At 42.0% G+C, this 22,975-nt stretch overlaps 1 protein-coding gene across 12 annotated transcripts in view; it reads right to left on the reverse strand.

The window, feature by feature from the left end:
* PARD3 (par-3 family cell polarity regulator) overlaps window positions 1-22,537 on the reverse strand; it is a 447,662-nt gene extending 425,125 nt beyond the window's left edge. For 4 of the 12 annotated variants that reach the window (XM_032683013.1, XM_032683022.1, XM_032682998.1 and 1 more), the window contains exon 1: window positions 22,309-22,536. Coding sequence is in view for 3 of the 12 variants with exons in the window: in XM_032683091.1 (XP_032538982.1) it covers window positions 22,321-22,429 (109 nt within the window). In the remaining 9 variants the exon portion in view is untranslated. Of the gene's footprint in view, window positions 1-22,308 lie in introns of all 12 variants that reach the window. The other 8 variants (XM_032683091.1, XM_032683072.1, XM_032683051.1 and 5 more) reach the window with 5 other exon arrangements.
* Between the last annotated feature and the right edge of the window lie 438 nt (window positions 22,538-22,975).

Consider the following 22,975-nt stretch of genomic DNA (forward strand, 5'->3'; position numbering starts at 1 on the left):
TATTTTTACAATGCTAGATAGCCCTATTTCTTTTACTCAGATACCAGTACCTAATGAGCAGAGATATTTTAAATAATTCACAGTACAACTCTATGTTCAACATCCACCATGCAGAACATAAAAGATTTTAGAGCAGTCTGTTTTAAGGCTGAGAGTTGCTAATTTGAATACTTCATTTCAAACCACTATTAACGTCAAGATGTTCAAAGCCCACTTGTATCAGCCTGGTAACGTTGGCACAGCAAGTGTTCCAAGAACCTCAAATTTGTGCAAATGTCTAAGTGAATACTCTGAGAAATTAAAAACTTCAAGGAAGTAAGTATAAACTAGAAATTTTAGCATTTACCTGATGTGAACTTTCACGTTAGCAAGGCCTGACCAGGCAAGTTTTGTGCACCTTAAATGTTCTTGGTTTTTTGTCCTGAATACCCAATACACCAACCCAACTTCTTCACAGGTCACTGCAGGTGGCAAAGCATCTTTCACCCTTCAACAGTTGGCTGAACCAAAGGGTTCTCTGGTACTTGACCACTGACTCACCACATTCAGATTTACTGTTTCATGGTAACTGCTTTTCATGATACGTGGTATTTGTTCACACTACCTGGAGATAAAATGCTATAAATTCCCACTTCGATTCACAGAAACAAGATCTCCCAGCTGTGAAGCATCTTTTTAAAGGATAAGAGCAGCTCCAAATTCAAAAATTAATGCTGTCATTATCACATAAGCAGCTCCTCTGGCTTCACAACACATCAACAATACTGCACCTGAATTTCAGTGTATGCAAGTATAAGCATCAGTGTTTACCAAGACAGATCAGGAAAATGCCAAATGGAAACTGAGGCAGAACTGGTAAAGCTCATAGGACCCACCTGCACTGAGGAGCAGATTTGCTTCAAAAAACACACTCTGTTCCCCAGTGCCCACCAGCACACACCCTTCATCTGCTAACCCAAGAGACAAACACCTACTTAAATACTGCTGGGAAAAACACTGGGAAAAATAATAATAATAGTAATAATAAACCAGTGATACACAGTAGGGGAATTATGAAGGATTTCATGTTCCAGATTCTGTAACTTCAACACAAAACAGTTCTGGCAGTTCAAACTGTTTCAGCAGAAGGGATAGGCTTGCAGCCCCGAAAAAATTCTCAGTATTTTGCTGAGCAGAGGCAAGTAATAAATATTATAACAATAGGGATTACAAAAATCTCAGTTCAAGAATAACACTAGCAGTGGTACAAAACACCTGATGCCTGTCCATCCTGAACTGGAAATATTACACTTCAAGATTGTAAATGAGTATTTCACTTCTCAATACTTCTGAATTCAACATACTGTGACAATTTGTCTGTGTGTCATAGTATTCATGCTATGAAATACTTTCTTATTAAACTCTTATAAAGAACTATAAAAGTTTTACTGCCAAATTTACCAATATTGCCAAGCTGTTAACTTCAACTTTATTCCAAAACAATGCAAGTAACTGCCTGCAACATTTTTGACCTGCTCTTCTTTGTAACAGGTTGTCTGTAGATTAGGTTACCTGACACTGACTACATCTATAAGGGCATTCCACTGAGAAAAACTTCATTTTTTAAATTACATTATATAAATTGCAAAACAATACATATTGTTTCCTCCAACACACTATATAACAACCCCTACTTGCAAGAATAACTGTTTTCTTCTTATACCTATTAATTAGAATTACAAAATGTTTACAGTAGAAAGAACAATTGCCCTGATTCCCTTTCAAACAACTTCTAGATTTGCTGCAACACACCTATGTATCTGATTGACACCACTTTTCACTACACTGGAGTGGTTATACAACCTTGGCACTTCTCTTGCACTTTTTCCAGGGTTCCCAATATTTGTTCATCACATCTCATATGTAAGAGTATGTGCAAAACCCATTTGCCTCTACCCGATCACCACTTAGCAATCTGGTTTCAAAGCTGCAGAAAGAGCAGGGATGCTGATCTTGAAACACATTTCATTTCAGTGCATTATTTAGTTGAAATAACCAATTTAAATTATTTCCCCTAGCATGTAACAAAGTCAGTGTGAAGTTTTGTACAACTTGGAAGCAGCAAAGGGGGAAAAATAAATTATAGATATGAGCAGGGTCTTATGTTCCTTTTTTTAAACCTGTGGGTTTGGAAAGTTTACCTGAGCTTATTTAGAAAAATATATGTATGATTTTTCTAAACATTTTGATTCATAAGTTGCTGACCTTAAATAAACCCCATCAAATTATTGGTGGAATAGGAGTAAATGCCTTAAGTGGGAAGAGCTGGGGTGTGCCAATCCTTCCTCCCAAGAACAGATGCAAAGAAGCCTCTCTCAACACGGTTCAGCTCCATAAATTTAAATAGTCCCCAGAGTACAGGAAAGTCTGCACTTCAGCAGTGAGTTAATAAGTACATATGATCTCATACAGACATTGACCAGCCCTCACAACATCCTGCAAGGCATCAACATTCTTATCCCAAGTAAAGAAAGTGCAACCTATGGCCACACAAGAACTAGCAGTAGAGATTTTCAAGGAGGTAGCTTGAGTTTTTTTCCACACAAATGCTTACTTTTACACATAACAGCCACTCAGCAAAGTCACACACTTCTGTAAAAGGGGACCTGTGATAAATTAACATACATAATGGATGGGACCCACTTGAGTAACCTGGACAGTCCACACTGGAAACATGTGTGCCAAAGTAATTGTAGCATGCTCCATCCAGATCCCAAACTCTAAAAATTGAGGTATTTCACATGGCTACTTCAGGACAAGGTGAATCACATCTTAAAATCATTTATTTCTCCGCACTGCCTCTAAACTTATATAGACTCCAACCTTGTAGATTAACAGTTGGGCTCCATGAACTCTACACATCAAACTTAGCTGAGGTGAGAGAAGTGAAGATTAACCTACAAGGATATTGATTTGTATCATCAATAAGAGCTGCAAATAGAGATTTCTGCAGAGTCCCTGTGTAAAGCAACAGCATTTAATATAAGAAATTAGGCTACAGAAGTGTCTTAAACTATCCGCAAGAAGCTGACTGTTCTACAGACCAACCCGGGTAACTTCCAAACTGGGTTTTAATTCTCAGTATAAAATATGAAACAAAAACAAGGGCAAGGGTTTTGGAGATGGCAAGCATGCACATCTGGTGATGTGCAACAACTCTCACACACTCTGACATTAAATATCATAGCAGCAAACACTCTCTATGGCTAAATCCTGACGGGTATGAGTCTTTTTCAACGAAAAAAATTCAACATCTTTATTCTCCTTGTTGAAACAAATGTGACCTTTTTCTTCCTCCTCACAGACCCCTCGGTACATACTCTCAGCTCAGTGTGAGTGTGGAAGTTCAACATATTCTCCCAATACATGCCTGAAGCTTCAACACAGCATTGTGCTCAGAGTCCACACACATACTCCATCACACAAACAGGAACAGCTGCCTAACGCAAGTTATCTTCCTTGCTGATTCACTATTCCACTTATTGTTGGCTTCTGATTGCAAAGATAGTACATTTTGTACTACGAAAGTTCACAGCACTCACTAGGTGTCTGGCATCATTTCATTAAACATAGAGATACTATTCATTACAAGATGCCAGTAGCACCAAATCACCCCAAGATTAAACTTCGTGTTCAACCCAAACTGTTACAGTGGAACAGATGGACTTCTGAATAACTGAGCATTTCCACGTGCCACCACTCAAGAGAAATTGTCCCATATGCAGGGTGTCTGTCACAGGAAAGCTTTTATACACATTTCAGTGGGCCACTCTAAACACATTCTAGAAACATCAGGGTTTTTCAAGAACAAAACCCAATTTCTTTCTTGAAGCTCTGTTTCAGAACAATCTTTGTATGTGTGTGCAAGTGTGAGAGTGACAATGAGAGAAATAACAAAAATAAATAGTTCAACCTCTGAACAAAAATTAAGCAATCATTTAAGTAATTCCTCAAAATGTCAGTAACCTGACTCTCAGGATATTCACTTAACTCCTTAATTATGGACTCTGTTCCTGTAACTGAAATCCAATGAAATTCAATCCTGTGATTATCCACAGCCCAAATAAAGATAGCAAGACTGCATCTGAAGATAAGCCATTACAAGATCAAATGTAGTCCCTTACACGTTATCCTTTTCCTCTTCAGTTTTTCATGTCAATGATATTTAATTCAAAATATTTATCCAGAACAGGAAGGACGAATGTCATCACAGAGCCTGCAATTATCCTCAGGAAAAGAAGAATTTGATTCATGGGGACCTCAAGTGCGACCAGAAAAATCGAAAAGAATCCACTCCTGAAAACCCAAGAACCACCACTCTGGCTTCAACATAATGCAAGGGTGAAAAGTGACGTTCTATATTCAGACTGGAACTATAGTGCATATTCTCAATAGCAAGAAAATCACTCAGCAGAGCATTTACCTATAAACACAATGGCTTCAGCTTCATAAGATGTCCTTCAAACCCCAGCAGAGCCAACTCTGGGAACCTCTTTGACAGGTAATCAGAAGGGGCTGTCACTCAGGCACATGGGGTGACTTCAGGAAGGGTAATGACACAAAGTCAGGCTAACAAAGCAGTTCCCTCTGTCCCTAGATGTCACAATCACACATGCAGCAATTCCCTCCACAGGTACTACTGCAGAGTGACCCAAGCAAGTGACACCAGTGACATTCACCACTTCCAGAGAGCAGGATTATGAGCATGAACAGTCCATGTAACAGCCTAATACAAATAACGTCCTTCTGTCTCTCTTTCCCACCCCCACCGCCTGCTGTCTCCGTGCACCAGTAATCCCCAGTGATCCAGTCGTACCCAAAGCACCAGCCTTGATCAGAGCCAGGAACTGCACAGGGTCACACTTGAGAACAAGGCCACCCCTGCTCATGCTCTGCACTGTGAAGATTTCATGACACAACATGCATCCAACTGCAGGGCTGCTACCTGAAAAAACTGCAGGTCATATAATGCTGAATGTGTATCGTTAAGATTTTAGCTCCAGAATTCGACAAGTAGTTGTACCGGCAGATTCCTCTGCCTTGGATACAGATTTCCAGGTCCTTCTACCCAAATGTGACACTAATCACATAACACATCACAACAAAGCAACCATCAACCTGAGGGGACTGGTACTGTATATGCTCTTCCCAAGACTCAAAAGTGGGTTTATATTTCCTAAGCATGGCATTCTCACAGAGTACAGCAAGAGCTGGATCAAGATAACTGGTTTTTTTCAGATGCTCTGCCTTCCAGATTTCATAGGTAAATATCAAATTCCAGACACACAGCAGATTATTTTCCCCATTCATTCATACACATGCAAACTATCCGATGTTTGCAAAGTTTTTACACTTTGTAGATGAGATATGCGGGAAAATGTGGATAAGCTTCTTAAAACAGAACTGCAGATAAGGTTATTTCAGTGGCCAGTGCAGCTGGGATGACTCCTATTTATTCTTTTGTACACATTTCAGGTAAATGTTAACAACCATGCCCATGCTCTGTGCAAGTGCAATAAAAGGGAGGTGCTGTAAAAAGATAGATTGAACAGTTTGCCCTGGACTGATAAAGCAGCAAGCAAATAGCACAATTGTACAGAAGCATGCTTGGCTTGTGAAAGCACAGTCTGCCCTTGTTAGTTCTGCAGCTACAATCAATTCCAGAGGAAAAAAAAAGGAGAGGGAGAAAAAAAGAGAACATTTCCCTTTCCACCTGGAAACATAAGATTCAAAAAGTGTCCTTCAGGGTTTCTGATCCTCAGGATACGCTACTTTCTCTTAGGAAACAAGTTCAGTTCACTCAGTCATTTTTGAGTGATCTGTAAATCAATGAACATACCTGATTTTATAGGCTTTGTAATTCAATGAAAAGTATATAGTCATATAATACAATCTTCTATTTACATTTTTAACTAAATTATTCCTCCTCCTTCACGTTGCTCATTTGGTGGGTTTTTTTCTAATATTGATTTCTATATCCAGCTTGCTTGGCAATAAGCTCATCCAATGCATTTTCTGTTTTTGTTGTTGATGAAATGCTGACTATACATCCTCTTAACATTAGTAAAAGTGTTTACATGAAAAAAGCTTCATTAAATGTTAAAAATTACAAATTATTTTTAAGTTATTTAATGGTGTACAAATTCAATATAAATGCAACCTGGGATAAAACAGTCACAGAAATATCCCTTTAACTCCTTAAGAATAATCTCCATTTGGAAACATATCCCACTTACAAAGTACAGGGCAAAGAGAAAAAGCAACATCTGAACTGGCAGAGCCTTATCACCACATACTCATTCATCACCACGCATCACAATTCAATTGCTTTCAATAAAACTCAACTTTTTGTTAAAAGTCCTGACTCAGTAGCATTTGCAGGATTCCCATGACAGTATTGCTGGTAGCTTAAAAATCTGTCCATCTGCATCCTCCTCACATGGCGAGTTCAGGCGTATGAGAACAGCGCAGAACAGAAGAGCAGGAGAGAGTCTGGACCAAGAGTGTGCTGCTGTGATCATTCCTGCACAACAGCCACCCTTTTTGTTTTGCTATCACATGCCTTAAGGAACAACTTGTCTAATCAGGATGCAAGTTTAATAAGACCATATAGAATTCCCTGATTACTGTTCTGGTATAGGGAATAGCCTGAGTTCAAGACAGCAAAAATTAAGTTCAAACACAGCCTAAAAGACAAACAGAGGACAGTCTAAAAGAAACCCAAAAATTATGTATAGCCCTATTTTCCATAGTATCATTATTTCTTTCCATAGCATCATCATATAACTCAGTAATGCATGAGGACAGGAAACCTCCTAAATCAGCACCTTTGATGAGTGTACAGCACATACAAGGAAAGGGGACATTGTTGTCGTGCAACAGTCAATTGCAAGAATAAAAAACAATACCAGAAAAAAACAATAGAGGCTAGAAAACAGTAGAACAGAATTAATTGTTATGCAAAAGCTAGGAACAGAGATGCTATTGAACAGGTCAGGAATGGTGGTTTCCAAAGGCAGAAAGGAAGGAAAGCATCAGCACTGTTACCTTCAGGATGGTTCAATCTAAATACAAGCAGCTTTTTTTTTTTCCTCAGGGGCTTTCTACTGGAAAGAGCTGTGTAGAATAAGAGGGATATGCCAAAGCAAGGAAGAGACACAAAATAATGCATGTAGATATGCACATCAGAGATATGTGCTATAACTCTCAGGCAATCCAGTTTTCTGCGCTGCCTAACAACAGCATGTATATCAAAGGCACACAGAGTCACTTGAAAATACAAATTCTAGAGGTAAAAGATGAACAACGGTTATGTCATCTAAAATTATTTTGTAAATGCCTCCACCTGAATGGTCCATCAGCTGCATTTTTGCAAAATGCTGTAGATTACACGATGACTATGACAGCTGTTAACAAAATCTGAAGGCTTCAACAAAAGCAGGAATAATAAACGGCAGTTATGCTGTAGCATGTTTTTTAAAATACAGAAGAATACATCACCATTTGCCAAAGTCAAACCAATCATTCTAAAGAAACTGGTCTGGGGTGGAATTGTAATTTGCAAAATCACAAAGTTCAGGGCTTATTATTATTATTATTATTTAATAAGTACTATAGCAAGCACTCCCCTCTTTGTTCCCTCTGGCCCTACTGCAGCCCTGTACACTTCCTTATTCCTAATATAGAGATCCTGAATATGACATTATAATCATGAAAGCTTACATCTACAAAGAGAAACATGCTTTCTTCAGCACTGCATGTAGAAGGGATTAAAAAGTTTTGGTAGACTGAGTTCCTTTTAAATCAGCATTTGTAGCACAGTAATCTACAAGCAAGGTTGAGACCCAGGCAATTAACCCCATCAATCTAAAATGAATGAATAAGCATGAAGATAATTCTTGCTCAACAGCATCAGCTGAACACTATTACTGCATTTACTGACTACCTCAGATTTTTTGGCCATACCCACCTTATTTACAACACCTCTATATTACAAGAGTATTACAACACTTTAATGAGGAAAAAAACTAAAAAACAGATTTAAATTCCACTATCATGGATAAATATTCTCTATTCTCTAAATTTCTTGTGTTTAACCCAAATACATCACTAACAGATCTCCTTCTGGCTTCAATGTGTCAGTTTAAAAAAAAAAAATCACTACTCATAAATCTCTTTAATAGCTATACTGATGTCAAACATAAGCATTTCCTTTACTTTCATTCTGAGTTATAAACATGTAAACAATACTGGAATCAACATCCCCACTGCCAAGTACAGATCACTATATAAAAGTTTCAATCACAGTATGAGCACGTTGAAAAAAAATTACATAAGAAACAGACATTATTAAGTAGTTTAATATGATACACTCCACGCTTTCCTAAGAGGAAGAGACTTTCTTTTCAACAGCCATTTACCACAAGCTATTCTCTTTTCAGCTTGGTGAAGCATGGTGTGTTTTTTCATACAGAAGCTGAGCTAAAAGAGAGGTGAAGGATTAAATACAGCAAAATTTTACCACATCCTTACTAGAGGGGAAAGATAGTCTGGGAGCTAAGGAGTCAGCAGGTCAGCACTTTATTTCCAGCTTGGTTCTGAACTGCTTGTGTGGTCCTGGATCAGCCAAACATTTGTTTGTGGATTTGGTTTCTGAAGGGTGAAGGTGGCAAAGCAAAGAAGGAAGTTACCCTGTGGAGTAGGTATTGAAGAGCCAGCTCCTTGCACCTACTTTGGTTGTTGCACACTGTAATAACTGATGGGTGCATAACAGCTTTGCTGCAGCACAGATGACCAGTACAGCAAAGTACTTTTCTCTTTCCTAAGGTAAAAGAAAGATGCAGAGAAAAACCACAGAAGGACTTTATGCTGCAATTAACATTGTGCTGTTGTGAAATTCAGTTAATGAGGTCCTTTGCAGAGAATGAGCCACAGGAATACATGATGCTGCTCCCAGGTGAGCAATCCCATACTCCATCATCTGTATTAGGAATAAACCTACACTATTCCCACTTAATGCAGGGCTGAGTTGGGAAGGCAGTGATGAAAAGGAGCCCATTCCTACTCTGCGCCCCTCTTTCACACCTGAAAAAGTAGGACATTGATACATACATTTTTCTTCTCAAATCACAGCATCAGTGAAGCAAAACTAACCAGATATTTCCTGTAACTTCGACACAAGATTCAGCCAATGTTTCTGAAAGGAACCAAACGACACTGTAACTGTTTTCTTAAACCCTAACCACAGCATTATAGTCTGTCCTATTCACATCTACATGTACCTCTTTCCATACCTCAGGTTCCTGTGCACTAGGAAACTTGTTAAAATGGAGTAAGCAATAGCTGTCACAAAAAAGTGACTTCAGTAATATATTGTAAAAAATTGTGAGGCACATTAAACTCCTCTGAAGACACACCAATTTCTGAATTAGTTTAGTGAATCTTTTAACTGTGCAGTCTTTTAACGTTTGGTCTTTTCTAACAACTCGTACAACCTCTATGCATAAACTTATCTCCACGTTAAAAATAAAGCCAATTTGAAATAGTTCATTCTATAATGAAAGCAAGTTAGAAAAACCATTCAACTGCTAGAGAGGTACACACCATGGCAGCCCAACCACGTGGCAAATCAGACCCCCCCCTCGCCCCGCAGTAACAGAGCTGGTGCCTGTATGGCACAGCAAGTGCAGCCCAGCAGCAGCGAGTCTGGACACAGATGTGGAAATTCAAGTCCATGTCAATGCCCAGCAAAACAGTGTAAATAACAACACAAAGGGGAAAGTTTTATTAGTGGAGTTCTATACCAGGTATAATACGTATTAAAATCCATGCTTTAAAAAACCCTGAAGTGGCAAATTTTATTAGTTCACTTTTGCCTTCTGTATATTTACTTTACTTTTTTTTTTTTTTTCAAAATTACTCTGATATTTTGTTTCTCCCTTGTCCATTTAACAACATTACCAAACCAGCAGAGCCTATCCAAGCTAAAAGCCTTGCCCTGCTGCTGCTGTATCACAAACATATGTTAGGAGCACTTAATTGCCAGGCTGCAATCTGCTCTCTGAAGGAGGTTTGTAGCAGGTGTGACTGTCTGGTCTGCAGAGAAAACTATATATAAAGATGCAAGAGGTAGGGGGAGGGGAAGGACTCCACAGCTTTGCTTTTACATATCTTATGGGATTTGTAGGCCTACTTATTTAGAGAGAGGAACCACAAAGTTAAAACAGATAAACCTTGACATTTTTGAGCTCAGTGTTTGATTTTATAGCCCCTCCGTCACTGCAAAGCAAGCACGTGAGCAGCACCAGGCTGACTCCCGTTTGCTGTTCATGCTGAGAAATGCGCAATTTGCAATTGCAAAGAACCAACCCTCTTATTTATTGCATCTAGGCACAGTGTACAAATCCAGAGCCATGTGGTCTTCCCCAAAGGCTGGATTCCCAAACAGTGCATCAGGTGAAAGGCATGCTGCAAAGGGCTGCTTATTATAAACTGAGTTCAGATCTCTGCTTCCTATCTCAGCTTCTAGCTTACACTGAAGAGTAACACAAAACACAAAGTGAACTATCACACTCCACACTTAAGTTCAGAAGGAACAATGCACTTTTTGAAAAAAGTGACAGGAAAATTCTGGATTTAAAGCAATAGGCTTCTAAAGCACTAATTAATTACAGAAAAACTATTATTTTTTATGTCAGTATCACACACAACTTTAATCCCCAAAAGTGATCAAGAAAAAACATGGATTCATTGTATCTTAATTCTCTCTATTCACAATGTCTCTGGCATCCATCAACCTTTGGAAACAAAGTCTTTCAGAAGGCAACAAAACACTGGCACATTGAATCAGAAGCAACTTATGAAGGCTGCTAGAGTTAGAGCAGTCTTTACACACTGCATAATCACAGACATAATACATGGTCTCATAAAAGGAAACACAGGCCACCCCTAAAACCCACAAAATCTGCAACTTCTCTGTTGCCCAGAGAAGCTACTGGTGCCCCATCCCTGGAAGTGTTCAAGGCCAGGTTGGATGGAGCTTTGAGCAACCTGGTCTAGTGGAAGCTGTCCCTGCCCACGACAGCAGGGGTGAAGCTAGGTGATCTTTAAGGTCCCCTCCAACACAAACCATTCTATGATTCCATGAAGACAAGACATACATTTTACAAAATTAGCTATTAGGATTTACAGATTCAAAATAGTCCATCAATTTTCACATAAAACAAAGGAAAAAAAAAATAACTCTTCTCATTTTGTTCTGCTGTGAGACCAAGCAAGTGCTGAATTATGAAATGGAGACATTTTAGAACAAAATAGACTATTTCCTACAAATCAGATTCAAGTACAGTAGACAGCTATGGTAAATATTGAAACTTCTTTTAAGTCAGAAGAGTAGTATGCATTTATAAGCAATTACAGGCCTGCCTTGACAGCGTTTTTAAAAGAGGGACACCTATGTGGATCTATCTGATCATCCTGTACAGCCCACAGGAAGACAACAGACCACTGCCCAAACACTTCCTCAACCACTTAGCTCTGCACTTCTCCCACAGGTCACTGGCCACTGGAAAATACCACTACAAAAAGCAGATTTAGTCTCAGTTTGAAATACACAATTGCAAAAAAAAACCCAGTTCCAAGTAGATTTAGGGTACAGTTCCCTTCAGCAGCTTGTTTGGACTTTTCCAGATCCTAAAAGGTAAAGAGCAGTACGTCCAAGCTAATTACTTCACATTCAAATATCAAAAGAATATTTAATTCAGCACAAATTAGCTTTTCGTACTTCCCTTTGCTGCTGCTTTCATTCCTCAGCTAGGGAATTTCACCAGCAAAAGAAACTTCTTACCTCCACAGAGACAGGGTGAGGACCAGGAGCCTTTTCAGCTAAATATTTTATAAACCCCAAAAGATACAATACAGGATACTCATTATCTATGGTTTCCAGTTTAGCAGGGGGCTTCAAGCTAATAACAGCTATTTTATGGAAACGCCAAAGCAACAAAAGGGTCATCAGGAATTTATTTCAAACAACTATACAAATAAAGGAGAGATTTATAAGACACTGATTACAGTAACATTTCACACATATTAACATCTGGTTTAGTTTACCAAAGCATTGTGTTCTTGAGTGATTGCTGGGCACAGGGTGAAGAGACTACTCCATTGCCTAACACAACCACAAGTTAAACACATTGTTTTACACACAGAGCATAACATTTTCTTTTAAGATCAGCTTAGTTAAGTCTAGAAAATATAGAAGGTTTTCTCTTCAAATGCCAGCACTTAAACATACAAATATTTTGCATAAACAGTTATAGACATTTAAAACCACAATCACTGGTCATTTTACAACACAGAGCCTACACTAACAGAGTATTCCAAATTTAAAAGCTCTACTTATTTCAGTCAGTCTGCTTTTTCTTGATTTTTTTTAGTTCAGACTTCAAATTTTCCAGAATTATTAAAGGCCACAATTATTTGTGCTATTTTTCATTTGAAGAAAAACTCTAAAAGAAGAAAAACCTTGAAAGAGCAATTAAAGCCGCTGTTAAAGAAACTCAGTGAGTGCAAAAACCATCAAACCTATCTTCTGAAATTAGTATTCTTAATGACAGAAAAAAAAATGTTTAATACAGGATTTGGCAACAATGATCACTATGCCCAGTAGACAGGACTCTCAGTTTAACTGAGTGAGGATGGAGGAGTCTCTTGTGCAAAGTCTTTTCCTTTCCCCCATCCCCAGCCATGTCGGACTCACAGTGCCACACCAGAAGCAGCTTTGTCAGCATTTACCAGTTGACTCAGGACACACCCTCACCTTGATCCAAACCTGAACTGCTGCCTCACACTGAGCCCCCTCACATGCACCTTGCAGGAGCCCTGCAAAGTGGGCTTTCCCAGTCCAGGAAAGCCACAGCCATTGCTGGCCTATCTTCCCTCATCTCCCTCCTAAAGCAGCAGCAGTGCCCCTCTTACCCATCACTCATCTCTACAACAAAAGCCAGAAACATCCAGCAGAGCAAGTGAGGTGTATGGAGATGACTACTCTCCAACTGGCTAAATTATTACAATCGCACAATATTTTTTTAACTGTTAGCAAAGTCTAACACTTGAGGACAGCAATCTTCCAGCAGCCAAGACAGAGACAAATTAAAGGTGTATAAAATCCTTTCCCTCTTTATCTTCCCAGCCTGCACACAGTGCTGAGGCAGGAGGCTCATTCACCAGGAATGGCTGGCCACCACAGCCCTGCTGCCTAAATTCTTCTTCTTTTGGTACTTGGTAGCTGGCCACTCTCCCAGTGCTCACAGCTGCAGGCAAGAAGTCTTCACAGGAAAGCAGAGGGGAAAAAACTGACAGCACAAACAAATGCACACTTAAAGAAATGCAAATAACGTTTGGTACAACAGGTTCTTGGAGAGACCAAATTAAGTCAAGCTTTGTTATTTCACTTAGCGGTTTATTAAAGAAGTTAAAGGTTCTGAAGCTTCCAATTTATTCCTTTTTTTTTTTAGCTGTCATTCAAGTTGTTATAGTAACAAAACTTTCAGGCTATGTGGTCTCAGTGACACTCCAGCATCCCTGGAAGTACTTTTTCCAATATTTATTGAATTCTGCTCCCTCCTGTTCAGAAGGACTCCAAGAACTTGGAACAAAGTTTTTCTTCTCATCATCTGTGCAAAGAGGTCTACTGCTGAGAGTTTCTCACAAGTAGGATGCTGCTTCTGACATTTAACAGAGAAGAAAAAACATTATGTAGGTTTTGCCTAGGGGGAAGATAGAGTAACTCAACAACTTTGAAAGCACATGCAAAAAGATGGGGTAAGGTGAAGCTACTGTTTCATTTAGTAAGTGTAGCTACATCTCTTCAAACAAATAAAAACATCTAAGTGGGTGCACACACAAACATACCGGCACTCCCAGAAGTTCTATTTCCATTTAAAACATTTTATACCCACATAACTCTTTTTTTCTAGTAATACAACATCAACACCAGAAACATTTTAAATTGCCATTCTGAGTTTGTAAAGACATGCATACCAAGAACAAAAATCCTATAAATGTGGCCACTTAAAAAGAAAACTGCTAATGATATACCAGCTTGCTCCTCCTGCAAAGGATTCATAATTTTGCTGCATCAGCAGCAGGCTGAGCATGAGAGAATGTGGAAAGTATGGCCAAAAATGTGACATTGTGTTTCCAAAGTAGTGTCTATTTTCCCTACCAAATCAGAGATACACTACTTTCACTAAGCTTACTGCACAAAGAAAGAAGCTTCCTATAATAAATTCCACAGGTTTCTTTTTTTAAAAAAGAAGCCTTTTGGGTGACATTCATAGTGCCACTGAGGTCAATTTTTCATCCTCTTGCTAAATGGACCACTTGCTTCTGGGGCACCAAGTTAACCAGTTTCTTCTCATCTTTGGCTCTTTATATTTGTCTCAGTATGTCATTTACTGCATTATTGTCTTCCTTCCATGCAAACTCCCATTTCCCTCTCATATGAAAGAAAAGGCACCAGGAGTCACATCCATCTATCATTACCCCAAAAGTACTTCCTTTCACCAAACTCCAAGGACATCCCAACATTTTTTCCACCCCTGCAGAAGACCATCCTTCTCCCCACAGCCATTTCCCTTCTGCCAGCCCTGTTTTATAGAAGTCCTGCCAAGTTGTAGACACAACAATCCAGGAGCCAGCCAACTTCTCCAGCACCAGAAAATGGGCCCTGGCAGGAACACAGCAGCATCCCAGGGCCCAGCACCATGTGATGCTCATCTCTGCTCCTGGGCAGAAAGGATCACACAGAAACCCACTTGGTCTTTATTACTCTTCCCCCCATTGGAGACCTCAGCCCTGAGACGTAGCAAGTGGAATCCAGCCCAACAGTTTTTGGTAGGAATAAATTTCTCCTTTTGTTTGGGATTAAATAGGTAATTAATGTGTACCACTTTACCATAAGAAACAGAAGTAGAAAATAAGTTGCCATCAAGTAACTGCTACCTGACTGAAAAAAAAGAACAAAAGCAAATACTGCAACAAAATAGAAAATTATTTCCAATTTAACCAATATCTGGGACCAGTTGGAGAAAATGACTAAAGTTATTTTCATAGGAAAAAAAATTACATTGCTAAGGTATTAAAACAAGTAAAACTAATCTGATTATCTCAAAAAACAAAAAGGCCTCAATATTCACTCTTAGTTTAAAATTATTTTTAACCAACTTAAAATTTGAGTAATTTCTCTTTCACTAGTAATATTGGTCATTTCAACAAGTATTATGTATGTCTCTGCTGCTGTTTTCTTTACTTTCTCAGTTTTCTAAACAGCACCACTGTATTATGTAACTTAGCTCAAAGGCAGCTTGGTTTTTGGTGGGTTTTTTATCCATTTTTCAGCAGTAGACTTGCTGAGCATTACAGGAGAATGACCTCAAAGAAACAAAGAAAATATATAATGTATATTAAAAAGGAGGGGAAAAAATAAAGCACAGATGCCCTGAAGTATCTTGCAGAATTTTTTAATACTTTTTGCTTCCCTTTTTATTTTCTTACTGCTCAGAAAATATTTCTGAGTGAGAACATCTGTGCTATACTCTGGATTGATGTTTGAAGAATTCCACTTTATTTTCAATATACATAAGCACTGGTTCAGCATTGTTGCATGTTTTATCCATTCAATTTATATTTGGATGAAAAGGTTTGTTTTCCTTTGAAGAACCAGGAAATTGTTTTAAAGCTACATGAACCATATTCTGTATAACTAACATCACCAGCATTTCTCCCCCATTTACTCCATCTTATTTTACCAGATTAAACGTGCCACAACCAAACGATGTCATAGTCTGGTACGACTGAGAAAGTGTTACTTCCAGTGGTGTTTTTATAACAGAACTAAAACATCTGCAACTGTTATAACCTAAGTTAAAGTGTAAAAAGCTATGAGAGTCAGATGGTTTTCCACTGGTGGAAGGCTATCGCCCAGGAGAAGAAAGGCCGGCAACTCCTTAAACCCCAGATTGCCTCCAGGAACCGTACTCCAAACGTGCTGAGCGCTTTCACAGGCTCCTCCACAGTCCTCCCCTCAGAGCTACAGGAAATGCTCACAGCAGCTGAATGGTGGGTTTGCTCAAAGGGAAATCACTCTCAAGCCACTCTTCCACAAACACAGGCTTCACTTTGATCACCCTTAAGTAACACTGAAAGGCTGAGAAACCAGATAATGCCAAACCTAAAGCAACAATGTATCCCATCCAGCTGAAGGTAGGTGCTGCTCACACCAGCCAGCCTCAGCAGTACCACACACACCCTTTACTGAAAGCACCTTCAAAGCTGAAGGGCTTGCATGCTGTCCACTTCTCAAGCCCCTCTTTGTAAACACTACAGAATTCGGTCATCCTCTTTATTAGCCTTGAATAATCTCAAAACCATTTAGACTGCTTGCTTAAACCACAGGGGTACAGCCTCAGTGTGGCTCTAGGGCCTCCCTAAGACAAGCCTCCTCCCTCCTTCCATGGATGGCTGAACACAGGCAAGAACTGGCAGAGAGGGGCTGTGGCAATGGCATGGCAGGGCTTGTGCAGCTCCCTGTCTTGCAAGCCACAGCTCCCCTCAGGCACAGCATTGCCGTACAGCCAAGTCATCATGCAAGGGACCTTCACAGCTACTGCCACACTCACCCCAAAGGGTCCTTCCTACCTTCACCCTGCAACTTCTCTTGCAACATGCAAGAGTAGCCTGTCTTTATAGATGAGGACAATGACAGGAAAACATTGATTTGACTGAAAACACAGAGGAAGTTGTAGAGAAGAGGTTAAAAGTAAGTTTTCCATAATGAGTGGAGGGAATTAATTCCTATAGCCTTGCATTTCCAGCACCAACCCCCAAACCTGCAGGATCACACAACAGCTTTCTAAATATTAAGCCACTGTGACCCATTTCAGTACTTATCTTCCTCAAATTAGCATCTCTCCACTGCTGTTCACAACCTCCACCAAGCCGCAGCAGAATGACGTTGCCCATCAGCTGGGTTTCACTGCTGCTATTGGGAGCCCACAAGTGGCAAAGAGGTCAAGAGCCGGCTTGAGAAAATTACCAGCAGCCGCAGGGAACCTGGACACTCCTGGCTGACCTCAGGTAAAACACTGAAATACCACCCAGCCAATACTAAATGCAGAGCCCAGAAACATCATCTTGGCGGTGTCAGCTAGAAGTAAATTGATAGCCAACTGAGCAGCAGGGGTGAGAGGAATTTTTTGGCATTTTGGTTCTCTTTTGGGCCTTTTTGGGGCTGAGTGGATTCCTGCACATTCTGAAAACAGCATGTAAGATTTCCTTGTATTTAAAAAAGGCTCAAGATTTACACATGTATCAAAATGAAATTAAAAAAAAAAACTTTTATGCTAAATTTAGCCGCTATTGCTGTTTGAGTGTTTCCATTAAAATTCCAAAGGGGTCTCTTCACAGACACTGAGGAGGACCTAGTTAAGCCTGTGGTCAAAACAGTGGTCAAGCCTGAGGAGGGAGTGTGCCAAGACCAGCACAAAGCCCAAGTAAAATCAGCGTATTTTCATACTGACCCACCCCTGTGCATTAGGATCTATAAAAGATGCCCCAGTCATGAGCAGCTATGAAACTGTTTGCTCTACAGAACATAAAATGCATCAAAGCTGAAGTTGTGTACCTGAAAGACAACCTGCTGCCTCAGAGCTGACCTTTAAGCAAATAATCTGAGAAGTCCTCATTAGCTGGCAGTAAGGGAGGAGAAAAAAAATAAAAATAAATTTAAAAAATAAAAATAAAAAATAAAAATAAAACTTAAAAAAAAAAAAAGCAAGCTTCACACACAGATTCCCTGCGACTACAACCTGCCCCTCTCACACTTCCCTGCTGATGAATGTCAGACCTACCAAAGAGAAGGAGCTTTAAGCTCTGGGTGGCCTAAGCCTCTCATGTACAATTTAAGTGAGAATATGGTCATTTGACACCTGTTACCTTTGCTCACACTGCCAACTTTCCTTGAGATCTGGTCCCTTATCACCAACTGCCTTCAAATGCTATCAAAGAGCAGATTACAATTTCTTTTCACAAATATTAGCACACTGCACTTTTTAAATGAACAATTGAAGTATTGTTCCATGTACCATCACAAACCCCACAAAACTTCATCTCCCACAGCATTTGGTGAGAGGAAGGGGGAAAGTGTCTCAAGAGACTTCTCCCAAAATCTTTTTTATTCAGCAGGAAAATTGTTAATTTACTTATTTAAATTAGAAAATCATGATTATATATGAGGTCTAGGAACACCACAACAAGCTCATGATATGCAGAACATCAAACTGAACTATCATAGAGACCTGTAGGGACTGAACATGACACTGAACAACCCCATCAAATCCATGATTTCCTAATTCATATTCTTGCTTACTGTGCTCATTTGCATCACATTAAAAGTTATTTTTAAAAAATATACCTGCCCATTACTTATATACACTTATTTATATAAGAAGATAAGAGGTAAAATGCTTATGATATCAAAAAAAAAAAATCAAAGCACAGAAAGATTACACTGACAGTCAAAAGTCAACAAAAAAAGTCAGAAACATCTCTGGCTACAACTAGATCAAATCAAAGTTACAAGATGCACAATTACATCCTTCTGATAAATAGTTACTTGATACATCATTTCTATAATAATTTTCTACATTTTAACACTAGGTCAATATTTGATAAGCATGTTTCACGTCAACTGCCTGTCTGTTGGCTGCCTTTTGGTGCAATCCATCATCTCTTGCCATCAATGTTAAGCCACTCAGGTGCGGCTGTCTTGCCCTCTCAAATCCCTCTTACTTTCTTGCCAGTTTTTAATCGTTACATTAACTGCTAGGAAGCCATAAGCAGAACTACATCAACTCCAAAGTTGCACAGCCCTTGACCAGCAAGGTTTGGAAAATGCACCTACCATTTCTAAGGCCAGCTGTCCCCTGCCCAAGCTGTACTCCTTTAACACTCACACAGAGATTGTGCCAGAGGCTGCATCAGTCCATCCAGCCACACAAATAGCGCACCATTAGTGTGCCACCATGCAAACTGGGTTTCATTAAACATGATCGATTTTGCTGACTCCACTTGCCCTGGACAAGGTGGACTTCTCAAACATCTCTTATCATTTGCTTTTTCATTGGCCGGAAACACAACCTGCAGACAAAATGTATCATGTTTCAGACACAAAGCCTCTCGTGGAATAAAAGCAAAGGAACAGAAAAATTTATACACGCTACACAGACCAACCTTCAAACACAGCCTGTCATATTAATAATTAATTCCACACCCATAGATTTAGTATTGACAGCAGTGTTAATCCATAATTAATTTTTGGAGATTTATGAATCGTAATCAAAGACACTGCACCCAAAACTAAGAGCAGTTACCTGCAGGTCTGTTATCTGTATGTTTTTAGCTCAGAATTTTAGAGAGAGGAGAATCTTACTATTATGTGGATTATTTTCCATAAGTATTTTTTCCATTCTCGACATGTCTCTTCAACCAGAATACCAAGCCAGAACACAGAAGCCAAATTTTGAAGTTACTCACTCCTGGCACGGTGAGTATGGAGCTGCCTCACTACAACTGCACAGGGACACCACAAGTGCACACCATGCAGATCACTTATTGCTAATCACAACCTGGAAACCATGACAAAGCTGGAGGTAATCTGGGAAGGGCTGACAATTCAGTTCTCAGAGGCTTCAAGGCGTTCTCCTGAAGCAACTGCTGCATACAGCAGACACACACATTCTTGCAGGATGAGAAATGCTGGTTTTCCCGTAAGTATGAAAACCATAAACTTAATTCAAATATTTTGAATAATCTTCCACCAGATATGCTTTTTTCCATAACAGCACAGAGGTGGTAGATTTCAGTGTCAGCTTGATACCAGCTACCAGACTGTCAATTCATATGCACACATATACTTTGATTCTCTCACTTTAGGAATTACTTTGTCCCCTTTCTTGTCTCTTTATGAAGAGTTGATCATCTCTTACACTAGCACAGAAAGAAACCACCTAACTGCTACAAAATGACAGTCATCTATGAAATTCTGGCAGTGAAACCACAAAATTACTATGTTACTCTACTGTGAGCACAGCAAGCAGCACTATACATCTATTTACAAAACACTGAGGATCCACTTCCTTACTACCTAAACACCACCACAGAAAATCTTCAGCAAATTTAAGTTAAAAGTAAGGTTTGACAGTGACTGTATAAAACACTCAGAGAAAGCCCATGGACTCTGCTACTGTTTTCAACCACAGAATTTCCATATAATAGAAACAATCTCAGTAATTGCGGCTACCTCAAGTCCATACCAGTGGCATATAGCATAACCACCATATAAATACTAATAAATAAAACCACCCTGTCATCTTAAACCCAGGGTACAGAGCTTTTGGTACCAGGGACCAGTCAAGGTGTGGGTGCCTCTCTGCAAACTATCTTTTTAGACAGACGTAATCAAAGAAGAGTTACATTTTTACTTTTTTCGTGCTTCCACAGGTGGGCCACTTCTTTCCTGAGGAAACCCACATTATTTGCAGCCATGTAACCTTTTCCTGGTGACCGGCCTGTGTTTCACCTCTGCTCACTACTGCAATTCCTTCCAGGTTTAACATTACGCTGCAGAATGCAACAGCCATCACTTAATGGAACTTAATAGTTGGAAGCCAGGATGCAGTCCACTGCCACAGGAGTTACACGGGCCACAGTTTTGGAACACAACACATAAAAATAATTACTTTTATTAATGTTGTAACACTGATGAACAAATGCTGCAAACACTTATCATCTGAACGGCCGATGAGGTATTCAGTGCTCCACCGAGGGTCACGCTTTACTGCTTTACCTTAACCAGAGAAGTACTTTCGGCTCCTGCCTCCTACATGCAGGTAGACTGTCATGTGAATTAATTGTTGTATAGAAATAACAGCTGGTATGCAGCCACAGACATATCCTAGAGAATCATTTTATTCTTTTTCCAGCCAGAATCAGAATATGTTTGCCCTTCTCAGAACCACGTTCTTCAGGAATCAAGTGGGGCAGTGATGGGAACATCAGTTACTTTCCTCCTCCCAGCAACAGGAATTCTCCACAAAAAAAACCCCTGATCTTAACAATTTTCTTGGGAATCACTTCAAACCAATCAATATACCATTCACAGTATTCCTTCCACTGCATGTTTCAGGAGAACCTGGCAGTCTGCATTTGCTAAAGCAAAACTTCCACAGTCGGAAGTATAACGCATGTCAGAAGGGCTAAGGGGAAAAAGAACACTCAACTGCTTGGATGGATCAGGCAGAGGAAAGGGGAAGGGCACTGCTCAAGTTCTCAGCCAACGACGGTCACACTGTCCCAACAAACCAGTTGATCAAAAAGAAGTTTGCAGCAACAAGAAAGTACGGGGGCGGGGAGGGGAAAGAAAGAAAGAAAAAAAAAAAAAAAAAAAAAAGGAAAAAGCTCAAAGACCAACAAGTCGCCCATGGAGGGAAAGCCAAGTGTGGAACTGCCTGCACACCCACAGCCAAGGATTTCAACATGGGGCTGCGGGAAGCCGGCGCGGGCGGGTGTCGGGAGCAGCCCCGCCGCGGGCCGGCCGGCGCTCCCCGCACCCCGGGGCAGCGCGGGCGCTCCCGCACACGCGCAGCGCTCCCCCGGTGGCGGGGCGGGCGCGGAGCGGCCGCGGGCGGCGGTGCTGGCGTGGCCCCCCCGGACCCTCGCTCAGCGCGGGGGGCGGCCCGCGGGGGTCTCCTCGCACCGCCCTCCCCGCCGGGCCTGGAGGGCCGGGAAGCCTGGAGCTGGATTTCCAGCCCTCCGTGGCCACTCCCGCCCGGCCCGCGGCGCCTCGGCCCCACCGCCCGCCCCGGGGCAGACCCGGCACCGCCGGCCCCCGCGCCGCGCTCCCGGCCGGGTTCGGGCGGGTCCCGCACCGACACCCCCGGGGGCCGCCCGGCACCGGCGAACAAAGGGCCGAGGCCCGGCCGGCGCCCGCGGGGAGGCGCGGAGGGGCCGCGGAGGTGCCGAACCCCCCGCGCCCCCCTCCCCGCAGCGGCGCCGGGCACATACGGACTCCCCGCGGGCTCCGCCACCGCCCGGCCCCGGCCCCGCTCCCGCCGCCCCCCCGGCGGGGCAGCCCGGACTTTCCCCCTCGCTTCCCTCCCCACTCCGGGAAGCGCCATATTGATCGCGGGCGCCGCTCCCCGCGCCCCTCACCTTGGCGATCGCCCTTCTTGTACCGGGTCACCGCTTGCTGGATCAGGCTGAAAACTTTCATGTTCCCGTCCCCGCAGGGCACGACCACCCGCGTCCTCCCGAAGCACACCGTGACTTTCATCCTGCGCGGCCGGGGGGCTCCCGCGTCCCTCCGGCCCCGCGCAGCCTTCTTCCTCCTCCTCCTCCTCCTCCTCTCCGCCCTCCGCCACGGCCGCCCCCCGGCGGGGTGCGGCGCTCAGCCCCCGGCCGCCGCCGGGCTGCCGCTGCGGGCGCGCTGCCTCCCTCCGCCCCGGCGAGGACAGGGGAGGGGAAGGGAGGGCAGCGCAGGACGGGGGGCCGGTGCTGCCTTCCCGCGGGCCGGGGCCGCTCACATGCCGCGGCTCTGCCCGCGGCCACCTGCTCGGCGCCTGCCCCGGCGCGCAGCGGCGGCGGGCGGTGCGGCGGCGCTGCCTCCCGCTCCGGAGGCGTGGGGCGGTGCGGCGGGGCGGGGGCAGCGCCCGGCTCCGCGGGGTGCCGGGCAGCGCGGACGGAGCGGGGGGAGTGGGACGGGGCTCGGCTCTGGGTAGCAGCGTGACCTGCCCGGTGCCCCGTCGGTGCTCCGAGCCCGGAGGTGGAGGGGCTGCCCCGACGGGTCCCGGGGATGCACCGGCACAAGGAGCCCCGCAAA

This window comes from Chiroxiphia lanceolata, chromosome 1 (genome assembly GCF_009829145.1).
Source record: "Chiroxiphia lanceolata isolate bChiLan1 chromosome 1, bChiLan1.pri, whole genome shotgun sequence".
Lineage (NCBI taxonomy): Eukaryota > Metazoa > Chordata > Aves > Passeriformes > Pipridae > Chiroxiphia > Chiroxiphia lanceolata.